Here is a 12,505-nt window from a genome sequence, read left to right as displayed (position 1 = left end):
ATAGATATATATATACTAGCTGAATAGCCTGTCGCTGCCAGGCAATTTTTACAATAGAATGTCTTATATAAATTTCTGTTGATTCCATGTCAGACCATGACTTCCCCGACAGATAGACCTCTTGATCAGGACAGATTTGTGAAAATTTCGCCCAAAAAACTTCATTGAGGATTTTTTCATTGAGGAATTATTTACATGTCTCTTCAACCATTTCACATGACTTTATTCATCAAAACTTATTATAACTTGAGAAATCCTTACAACTTTAGTCATCATAATGCTTTGCGTTCATTTGTTTAATAGAAATTCTTCCTAATGATTTTGCTTTCATTCTGTGATAGAAAGCTATCATGCAGAGAATGCCAGCTTCCAAAACCTATTTTCTGATTAGGTAAAATAGATTAAACTTTAAACCTCAGCAACATTTTTCTGTAATTTTTCTAGAACAAATAAATAAAAAGACAGACAGTTATAGGATGTGGGGCATGCACACACACACACATCCAAGTATACACACAGGTAAATCACAGGTTTAAAATGGTGTGTAGTAGACATATGTATGTATATATATATGTGTGTATGTGTCTGTGTGTGAGTGTTTCTTTGTGGTGGACAGTAGAAAAGCCACCTGCCCCCTCTCTCCATAAAGCTATGTATTCCTCACACCCACCTTTCTTTCCCTTCCTTGGCATTTTAAAAGTTAGTGATGTGTATGTTCATGTGTAGTGTACGTGTGTGCATGTATCTATGTATTTACAAAAGTATGTATGCAGTCTCATGTGTATATGACAGCTGTATTAACATAACATCCCATTGCCACTCCATATTTGTCGCTTACACAATGCTGTTCTCCCCTTTCCTGATATCAGTCACATTCACCTCTGCTACTACATTCCTCAGAATAATACTCTTTGCACCCTTCTCATTTTATCATATAATTCGCCGTTCCCCCCTAGGGGGCCCATTATCGATTTTTATTGAAATTTAGTTAGCCTATTATCGAACTGGATGTTAGTTTAACAGGTATGCAAAGTTTCATGAAGATTGGTTCCCTGGTTTAGGCAGTAAGATGGTAACAGTCAGACATAAATTGCCATTTATATATAAGATATCTATATGTGAGTGTGTTTGTGTATGTACACACATACACACACACACACACGTAGCACTGATAACAATGTGACTCTCCCTGAAAAACTTCCAAAATTTTAGTCCAAGACTGACAATTGTTTTTTTTGTTTTGTTTTGAATGACTATATTTTAATGAACACAACATTGTTTACTGGGTTATACTTAAAAATATTGTTAGATGCAAATAGTATTTAAAACTGAATTTAGAAATTCTTTGTTAGTTTTCTGCTCTCCATTTTCACATTGTTGTGGAGTTAAAGTCACCCATAAAATAACTGCTTTCATTGTTTATGGTTGTTCTAGTTAGAAGTGAAAATGTTATCAAGGCGTTCTGTGAAATGGTCTTTATATGAACTCAGGTTTCCTGTTGTTTCCTTGACACTAAAGACATCAAAGTACTGGCATCTATTGTTGCTATCTGACAAAACCCTTACAAAATGCATTACTAGCTCTGTTTGTGTCTTCTGGAAGTCTATGCGAAAAAAAAAAAACAGTGATACCTCGCAGTATGAGTTTAATCCGTTCCATGACTGAGCTCATCACATGATTTACTCATTTTACAAATCCATTTTACCCATTGGAATTAACTAAAATATAATTAATCCCCCCCCCCCCCCAACCACTCAAAAATAATTTTTTATGAGTTTTAAAACAGAAAAGGTGTAGTTACAAGTATGTAAGAGAATGCAAAGGAAATATGTAAACTCCCTCACCCATGGATCTCTCACCCTCCTCATATTCTATTCCTGCCCCTCTCTCTCTTCCCCATTCACTCTTCTAGTCTACCAAACACCATCCCTTCCCTCTCATCTTTCTCCTGTCTACTCTTTCATCATTATTATTCTGCTGTTCCACACTGTCAGCCACCTTCCCCTCTTCCCTCACTCCAGGTCCTACTGCTTCACTCATTTCTACCCAAATCATGCATTGAAGATCCACTCAGATACCTCATCGCCATAATTTATTTCTGTCCTTTCTTGACCCCCCACAGGAGTCACCTTCACTGGGAAAATAAATCATATTTATAACTGGGGGAAATAAATCTGTATTTATAACTGACTCATAAAGTAAATGTTTATTTTGTTGTTCCATGGCAGGGTTTACTTTTGATTACAAAAATGACAACTGTTCAGCTATCCAAACAAATTGCTGACATGAATAAGAATAAAAGAACAATGGATTTAGTTTTGTCTTAGTGCTGGATAAATCATACATCTCTCATGTTTTCTATGTTCAGGCATTTTATGTTCAGGTTTGCAAGTACAAGTTTCTCTGTATGTTACATCACAATTCTTTTCCCACAGTTTCACTGGAACTTTGAAACGAGTTGTTTTTAAAAATTTAAACTGTTTTTTTTTTCTTTTATTTCTTTCTCTTGTAAGTGGTCTGACTAATCCTGTTGTACTAGCTTTCAACAGGTTTAATCTTTCACCTTACTGGTTCCTTTGCACAATCAATGAATGACTTACATCTCAAATATTACATTCTTTAGGTCAATATCTTTGATTTATCTTCTACTTGTTCAGAAAGTTTGATGACCAAAATTTTAAACATGGTGACATGGCAAAAGAAGTCTTCTTCAATAATCTAAGTCTGGGTTGTTCTTATACTTGCCAGAAGGCGGCGAGCTGGCAGAACCGTTAGCACGCCGGGCGAAATGCTTAGCGGTATTTCGTCTGCCGCTACGTTCTGAGTTCAAATTCCGGCGAGGTCGACTTTGCCTTTCATCCTTTCGGGGTCGATTAAATAAGTACCAGTTACGCACTGGGGTCGATAAAATCGACTTAATCCGTTTGTCTGTCCTTGTTTGTCCCCTCTGTGTGTAGCCCCTTGTGGGTAGTAAAGAAATAATACTTGCCAAAGGGCAGCCTCAAGGGTAGCATGGGTTGGATAGGTCTGTAATAGTTCTCCTCAGGTTTTTTGTGAGGTCCAGTATTTTCAGTTTTCCTCTAATTACCTCTTAACAAGTTTGTCAGCTAATCTCTACAGGTATTTTTCTACAGCCAGGTGAAGACACATTTCAATTCAAATTGTTTACAATGGCAAAATCAATAGCTACCATCCAATCTAGTTTTTCTTTGCCACTGAAGTCCTCTTTTTCTTATATACAGTTCTTAATTTTAATTTCTTAGCAATTTTCTATTTAACACAAATGATATTTTAAAGATTGTTTTCTTTCTTTTTCTTTTTCCTTTTTACAAATTACCTTATCACTAATTATGTCTAATGAACGCACAATAACAACTCTGCTACATGTGTATTATTAAACTGTGTTGATCACCATTGAAATGAAGAAACCTTTATTTAGTTGCTTGATCTGTTAGAAATAGCAACCAAATTTCCTTCAAATTACATCTTATTGTTTTAAAAGAATTATATTGGATAATATGGTTTGCAGTGTCTGCCAAAATAACCAGCTGGCTTCACCTGGAATGCCTTGGCTCCTGGGTCAGGTCAATCAAGCTAAACAACAACAACACCTGTCACTCTAATTAAGTTTAGTGATTTTCTGTCTTCGCAATCACTCTCACATACAACAGGCGTCTGCATTTGCTCTTCAGTACACTGTTCTCCCTGACAACATAATTGTGCTGCACATTTGTTCCTAATGTGACACTTTATTGATTTTTTATAGATGCAATGACATGGTGTGTTTATGATGATGGCATACACCTACAATAGCAAGTTCAAAACTTGAGTTGTCTGTTATTATAGTTTTCCATTGTTAAGCACGTAAAACACACCATTTCGAGAGTGGCTGTTGCCAGTTCTGCCTGACTGGCCCTCGTGCCAGTGGCACGTAAAACACCCACTACAGTCTCGGAGTGGTTGGCATTAGGAAGGTCATCCAGCTGTAGAAACTCTGCCAAATCAGATTGGAGCCTGGTGTTGCCTCCTGGTCCACCAGTCCTCAGTCAAATCGTCCAACCCATGCTAGCATGGAAAGCGGACGTTAAACGATGATGATGATGATGATCCAAGTGACACACACCATCAACTGTCTCCAGGATTGAACTCCTGTTTAAGAGCACCACATGTAAAATACATGCAATGCCACAACAGCATTTAGCAAAACAGCAATCGCACAGACTCAGTTGAATAGACACAGTGTAAAGACAGATTCAGAATTATAGAATACTCTAAATATATGTATAACATATAAATATATAATGGTGCTGGTGCCACGTAGAAGACACCCGGTCCACCCTGTAAAGTGGTTGGTGTTAGGAAGGGTATCCAGCCATAGAAACCATTCAACTGGAGCCTGGTGTGCACCCGAGCCTTACCAACTCCTGTCAAACTCTCAAACCCATTCCAGCATGAAAAGCAGATGTTAAATGATGCTGGTGATGATGATGGTGATTATGATGACGATCACAATAATGATGATGATGATGATATTATTCTAGTCATGAAAGATAACTCATATATGTTTGTGGCTTGTGAATTTCCTTTGTGATTCTACAGCCCCTACATTGTGTATTGCATCGCTGGTTAGGCTGTCATGAAGACCAGCATAATTTAGTTGGCAGAATGGTTGGAGATGACATATTAGTCACAGTGGTAGCTGGAGAACTGGTGATGCTGATCTGTTTGAAATATTACGATAGAGGATCACACCATTAACTGGAAGATCCACTGCAATCACTGAAGCTAGTGATGCTGGTCCTTTGATAACATCATCATGAGACATAAATGTCCTTTGCAAGAATATTTACAAGTTATTTGTCCCATTTATATTAATTTTAAATTTCTGCACAAAGCCAGTGTTTTTTTTTTATGTGGCGGGAGGGTGGGGGGATAAGTCAATTACACTGACCCCAGTGCTCAACTGGTACTTATTTTATCAATCCTGAAAAGATAAAAGACAGAGTCGACTTTGGGTGAATTTGAACTCAGAACATAAAGACACACGAAATGCTGCTGAACCTTTTGCCAAATGTGCTAAGGACTCTGCTAGTTTTACCCCTTATTTGTTCAGTTTAATGTCTTTTATCATGTTCACATTTAATCCAGGTTGGCTTTCTGCCATCATTATTACCAGACAGTGTGCATGACATGGTGATTTCAAATCAAGATAAAGAACGCATGACCTCGCAGGTGGGGCCCAGTTACAATTTTCTTCAGGTCAAATAGCCCATCCCACTCAAAAGGTCCCTGAATAAGGGTTGTTTAAGCATGTTGAATGAAATACTCATGTTTCCAGAAGTGAATTATCCAAACCCCAAAGAATTCCCCTCAACACATGGCTATGATGCTCCCCCACTACTTCTGCTCATGATCAGAGATGCACATATTGTCAGCCACCATGGGACATGCTCAACTGGTTAAGGTCAAACAACTGACAAGCAAATCTGTGGTATTGAGCAGAATATTTGCTGTAGCTCATCTTTTATACCAAGACAAAACAATTGACATGGTAACGCTTCCAACCAGTTAAGGTCAAAAGCCATGAGAGCCGCTGCCTCATGGGGCATTTATTATTATTATTAAGGCAGTGAGCTGCCAGAAATGTTCTTAGGCTGGACAAAATGCTTTGTGGCATTTCTTCTGGTTTTACATTCTGAGTTCAAATCCCAGCAAGATTGGCTTTGCTTTGCATCCTTTCAGGGTGGATAAAATAAGAAACAGTTGAGCTCAGGGGTTGATATAATCAACTCGTCCCCTCTCACCAAAATCCAGGCCTTGTGCCTTTAGTCATTGTTGTCTTCTTATATTGTATGCCTGCAACAACACATTGATGTCACTGCAATCAGAGTCTTCCTGATTCAGTGGGAGTTCTTCACTTGCCTTATCACTCTTGTCCAACCAACTCATACAGTACAAAAGAGATTATTATTATTATTATTATTAAGCAATGTCAAATAGATTCTTATAAACATGAAAATGATATGAAAATGTCTTTACATTGTTCTTTACAGATGAAACTGCTGAACCAACTGGCATAGTAACATTTTCTTGGAGTATAGATAATACAAAATTCTTTGTGGACAATGTCACAAGCGACAAGACACTTGCTCGTTGTAGACGGTCTTATATATTTAATACATCAGGGACTCATCAGATTCGTAAGTATTGACAAAACCTTTCTGAAATGTTTTTTTTTGAAGATTTGTCTTTTCTATTGTTAATTGAATCCATTTCCAGATGCAAAAAGTTTTATAATACTTAACTGCTTTCTTCAACACAAACATTACGGTTACTGTGCTAATAATTACTGATATTATTACTGTAACTCTGCATGTTATATTCACTACTGTTAATATTACTACAGCCAGTTGAAAACGAGGCTTTGGAATGAAAACGAGGCTTTGGTATGAAAATGAATATATTGCAGACTGCAACACGTACAACAGAGCCGTTGACATTCTTACCTCACTATACGTGAAACCAAAGAATGTAAAGTATGCACATCACCAGTTATACACTTGCAAGCAGGAGAAGGGACAAAGTTTAGATCAATACCTCCAGAAGGGATTTCTTTAGGGTGTCCTTACCCCTCTACTTTGGTGTTCTTCTATCATGGCGACCAGAATAGAATTTGGTCACCATGGTCTTGGGAAGTTGATGAGTCTTTATCCTGGGGCTGTGTGCTGACTAGCATCTTCAGCTCTGTGTCTTCAGCATCGTTGTTTTGATGCAGGTGATCTTCACTTGTGCTGGGAGCTTGATGTTAATGACAAAGTCACTGCTTTTATCTATGACTGAGTGGAAAAGGTGTTAAATTAATAACTTGTGGGTCATAAGTGTATATCTGTTGTAATTTTGTTTCTGAGAAGAGAGATCTGTTTAGACCTTGGCCACACACATACACACACACACACATCAATATTTTTTTTTGCATTTGAATAAAAATATTCATCTAATAATAAATATGTCCATTATTATGCATGCCTTATCTACAATATTTGAAACTCTGATAAAACAATAAGCACTCTTTTATATAAATGTGTTTGTGCAGATGTGTGCACATGCATGTGCATGCACACACACACGCACACACACATGCAATACCCCTTGGAGACCATGCAAGTATTTCATGCTTATAGTTCCTATATCTCATTCATTACTGAATATGTTATAAAGTGGAAAAGAAAATGAGTCAATATTTTATTTCTCTTTTTTTCCCATACTACAGAACTATCCTTTATTGTTGTAATGTTAATAATTTTCTCATCGTTGTCTTTTATGAGAGTCTTTTTCTTTTTCTCTATTTTCCAAAGCCTTTTATTTAGTGTTGTTTTCGTTAATATGTAACCTTATACAAGACGAGATTTCTTGTAAATGTATTTCTCAAGTGCATTATCCAACTCCCTTCACACTTGCTTACCCTCCCACCTCCACTACTATATTCTTTTTCCAAATTGTTCTTTTGCTGCACTTGCAAAATTTTGCCAATAACAAAACAAATATTTCCTGTCTCGTTATTATTAACATTGATTTTCTTGTTTTATCTTTTTACAACATCTATAAAAACTTCCCTGTACTTGAAGACATAGCCATTCACTACATTCTTTATTTACTTAACATGGCTCACTAAATACCTCCAACAAAATTCAAGTTCATCTTACCGTTTTCTTCTAAGCCCTCCATTACTATCTTCACTTGTTCCTGTTGTATTTTTTGTAATTTTCATCTCATTTTCTCACCTAATTTTCTTATAAAAAAAAGAGAAAAAAAATCATTAAATTAGTAGCAAAAGTCTCTTTTTCTATGACTTTTTCTTCACTATCCACTCTTCATCTCTTATTCTTTTGTCTTTTCTGCTTGTTTTTCTTGTGGTCTTCCATCTTTCTTTGTTTCCTCTATTAATCCCCAATGTTGCAGTCTCTTTTAACGTTTTCTAATCAGTACTAGAGTTCCTGAGCCATCAATAATGGCAGAGCTATTGTTGAAAACGTTCCCCAATGAATGTTGATAATTAGAGGATGAGGTTGTAAATAAAAATGCCAAAATAACAGGAAAATAAGAAAATGATTCCGTTAATGTTACACAGATATGAGTCACTGCTGAAGTTAATCATGAAGAACAACATTTCTTGTATAGACCTGAGGAGGCACTAAACACACTTTTGGCCTTCTGAATTATATAATCTGTCATTTCAAAATGTTCCTTACTCAAGCCTTAGACCTAACCCAGTTCAGCTCATTTCACACAGCATAGGCTACAAATAATGCAGCAGACCACATCATGCAAAAAGTAGCATGGAAATTTCTTAGGATTGTTGCAATGGCAGACGAATCATTTGAATAAAGGAACATTTGGACATTTATGAGTCAATGAAGACAGCAGAATGAATTTCCAATAACAAAAAATAGAGAGAACAACCCTAGCAAGTAAGTGGAGATCTTAGCCAGAGATGATTTTTAAAATAAGAATATCTGAAATAAACTTGACTGCTCTCACAAATGAGAATACTAAAAATGAACCTGACTGCTCTCAAAAATTAAGTAAAAAAACAGGAAAAATAATCCAGAATCCTTGTCCAGCACCCGATCGATCCCAAAATCTAATCAGTTCCTGCCAGTCAAAAGGACAAACACCTCTGAAAGTTTCATCCGAATCCATCAAGTCAAGTGGCACTGGCACCGTCCATGTTAGGATGGTGCTTTTTACGTGCTACTGACACAGGAGCCATTTGGGGTTAGGAGGCTGGCATCAACCACGTTCGGATGGTGCATGATTAGTGTAACTACAATGCTCCATACGCAATGTTGGTTAACAGATATTACATTGATATGTACATAAAATCCATATTGCATTTTATGGCATACAAAGCAATGAGTTCGATGTACCATGTGTTTCTTTTATCAATATGTTGAGTGCATAGCACTTAACAAAAATGGCAGAACCATACCCAGAATATACACCCCCCAAAACACTCAAAGAGGGCATCAGAAATCCGCATTGAAAGTTGTTCTTAAATTAGATTTATCTCATTTATTTGATATGTAGCTTATTGGAGTCTGGTTTAATGAGTGTTCACTGGGTATATATATATATTTTTAGTCTTTTTTTTTTCAGTTGTTTTAGTCATTGGACTGTTGCCATGCTGGAGCACTGCCAGGAAGGTTTTTAGCTGAATGAATCAATCACAGTAAATAAGGTTTTTTAAAGCCTGGTACTTATTCTATTGTTCTCTTATGCTGAACTACTAAGTTATGGGGATGTAAACAAACCAGCACTGGTTTTCAAGCAAAAACACTGAGAGAGAGAAAGAGAGAGAGAGAGAGAGAGAGAGAGAGAGACACACACACACACACACACGTGATGGGTTTCTTTCAGTTTCTGCCTACCGTATCCACTTGTAAAGCTTTAGTTGGCCTATGGCTATATCTGAAGACACTGGTCCAAGGTGCCACTCAATGGGACAGAACCCAGAACCATTTAGTTTGCAATCAAACTTCTTACCACACAACCACACTTTTTGCCTGACTGGCCCTTGTGCCAGTGGCATGTAAAAAGCAGCCACCACACTCTCAGAGTGGTTGGTGTTAGGAAGGCATCCAGCCATAGAAACTTTGTCAGATCAGATTGGAGCCTGGTGCAGCCTTCTGGCTTGGCAGCCCTCAGTCAAACCGTCCAGCCCATGCCAGCATGGAAAGCAGATGTTAAACGACAACGATGATGATGATGATGATATATATATATAATGTGTATGCATGTATGTTTATGTGTATGTAATGTGTGTGTGTGTGTGTGTGTGTGTAATATAGATGTATGCATATGTGCACAGCCGTCCTTGTTTTTATCCCTTACTGCTTGACACCTGATGTTTGTGTCCCTTTATCTTAGCAGTTCATCAAAAGGGTGTTGATAGAATAAGTAGTAGAATTAAAAATAAGTATTAGGGTCCACAAAACCCTTCTAAGTTGTGCTCCAGCTTGGCTGCAGTCCACTGACTGAAACAAGTGAGAGAAAAGAATAAAAGAGAACCAACAGACGCTCATGTAAGGAGGGGGGTGGGGGTGGCAATTGGTAGAAAGATAAATAGCTTGTACACACACACACACACACACACACACACACATGCACACACACACACACACACATGCACACACACACACACACGCACACACACACACACACACACTTTATAGGAAGTTATTCTGGGCCAATCCTTGTTTGTAGTAGTGTGCCCCATGTGGATGTTGTCAGTTATATAAACAATAAAGTCAAACTAATAAAGGTGGGGGTTGAAGGGGGGCTGGGGCTGTTATGAAAGCCATTATTGCAAAGATTAACTTGTCTCAAATGACAGAGATCTATTGACAATAATAACACTGTTTTCTATTCATGTTCAGACAGATTCTGATCTTGCTGCCAACAAACTTGGCCAGTGACTGGGAGAAAACATTTAATCAACCAACACAGAATCTGGCAGTTGACCCACCTTTTTTTATATTTTTACATGAATACCAAACCTGGCTGCCTCTTCTACTTGTTAAAAACCCTCCATCAGATTAATTAATTTGTGCAGACTATTGTGGCTTCTCAAGGTTGCTGGTTTTTCAGGCAGTTATTTTTCTCTTAGCAGTGTTTTGTTCATTATGCTTCATTTTTTTTATCTGTATCATCTGAGCAAGGGATAGAGAGAGAGGGGGTGGGGTATAGATCTAATTTTCATTTTTTTTTTTCCATATCAAAATAATAAAGAAAAACAATTCAGGTGTTTTTGAGACGAGAAAGCAAAGGCCTTCAGAGAAGGTTGTAAAGTTGCAAGCAGTGACCTGTTGTAAAAAGATTTATTTTTTGTTATTTGTTTATTTATTCATCTCACATATTTGCGACATGTACTTACACATCTTACTGAGTTTTGTATTAAGCGGTCATTGCTGTACATTCTCTCATTAGTGTGTTTATAACATTGTGCATGTACACACATGCATTGGCATGCTCATACACACACACACACACACAAGGTGATAATATAGTGGAGTTGTTAAGGAGCCATTGATTTGTATCTTATTATTTCTGTTTTGAATTGTCTATTGTTAAGAAACTTAACTGCCAATCTCTCGTATTTAGAATATTAAGTATTCTGCAAGCTAAAGAGTGATCCACTATGTGGTTGTTCTATCTGCTAGAGACACCAGCTAAAAGTTTTCAATTCTCACCTGTCTTTAAAAAATAAAGAAAGACATTAAATGTTGTCATAGACTATGTTTGGAAAAAAATGATGGAATGGTCTCAACTGAGACCTATAAAATGTAGAGAATGGAAGGATGATGCTGTGTGTGTATGTGTGTGTGTTTACATTATGCTGGATTGAAAATCACTGAGCTACACAGGTAGTGTTGTTATGGTTATTTCTGCTGTCAGTAAAGCATCTGCGGGCTTTGTGCCTTTGAAGAGATGTGAAATAAGAAATCTCTTGAAAAACATTTCACAGTTGGCAACAGCAAGGGCATCCGGCTGTAATTATCCAATCCATGCAATTGTGGGAAAATGAACATAAAGGTTAATGAGAAAGTTTATGAATACTCACACAATAGGAGAGAGGGAGGGAGAGAGAGAGAGAGAGAGGGAGGGAGAGAGAGAGAAAGAGAGGGAGAGAGAGAGATTGAATTTTGTTCTCTGTTTTCTTCCCTACTATAAACTTTCAACTAAATCCTATTCTACAACTGGTGCCACATAAAAAGCACCCAATACACTTTGTAGAATGGTTAACATTAGGAACGGCATCCATTTGTAGAAATCATGCAATGGAAGACAGTAGAACTTGGTGTTTCTGGTTTTGGTTCATAATTTAATCACTTAAATTTTAAAGATAAGAAATGTTGGTGCTTCTTCATAGTCAGGTCCCTATTATAGTGAAAATGTCCCCTTTGTCAAAAGTTGATTTATTTTCTTCATCATTTAACATCTTGCTTGCCATGGTGGCAAGGGCCAGATTGTTTGACAGGATCCAACAAACGGCAAGGCTGGGCAGAGTTCCAGTATCGGCTTTGGCAGGTCATCTCCAGCTGGATGTCCTTCCTAATGCCAACCACCTTTCAGTATGTACTGGGTGTCTGTTTTTGTGCCAGTGGCACTAGTGAGGTCACCGAATAACTTGCAAGACATGGAAGGAGAACAAGGATAAAGGAAAAAAGCTCTTCTAAATGAGGAAGGGGGTAGTATTTGTGGGGGTTGAGGTGGCTTTATGCCAAGTCTTGAAAGGCTAAAGTATGACAGAAGGATAAGCACAAAGTGTCTTGCTATGAAGGAGATCCATGGCTACCCCCGCAATAAGATAAGGGAATGTGGAAGTAAGTGGGAAGAAGATGAAGATAATGATGGTAGTGATGAGGTGCCAGAGCAAACGCGAGGCACAAGACTGTGAGCAGGATATATATATATATATATATATATATATATATATATATATATA

The 12,505-nt window shown here is 37.4% G+C and overlaps 1 protein-coding gene across 1 annotated transcript in view; it reads left to right on the top strand.

The window, feature by feature from the left end:
• Positions 1 to 12,505, top strand: part of LOC106880231 (polycystic kidney disease protein 1-like 1) — a 246,725-nt gene that overhangs the window by 66,399 nt on the left and 167,821 nt on the right. The window contains exon 5 of the mRNA XM_052970309.1: positions 6,054 to 6,200. Within this exon, the coding sequence (XP_052826269.1) occupies positions 6,054 to 6,200 (147 nt within the window). The remainder of the gene's footprint in view (positions 1 to 6,053; positions 6,201 to 12,505) is intronic.

Source organism: Octopus bimaculoides, chromosome 9 (assembly GCF_001194135.2).
Source record: "Octopus bimaculoides isolate UCB-OBI-ISO-001 chromosome 9, ASM119413v2, whole genome shotgun sequence".
Classification (NCBI taxonomy): Eukaryota; Metazoa; Mollusca; class Cephalopoda; order Octopoda; family Octopodidae; genus Octopus; species Octopus bimaculoides.
The sequence above is the reverse complement of the archived record's forward strand: the minus strand, read 5'-3'. Positions and strand labels throughout refer to the sequence as shown.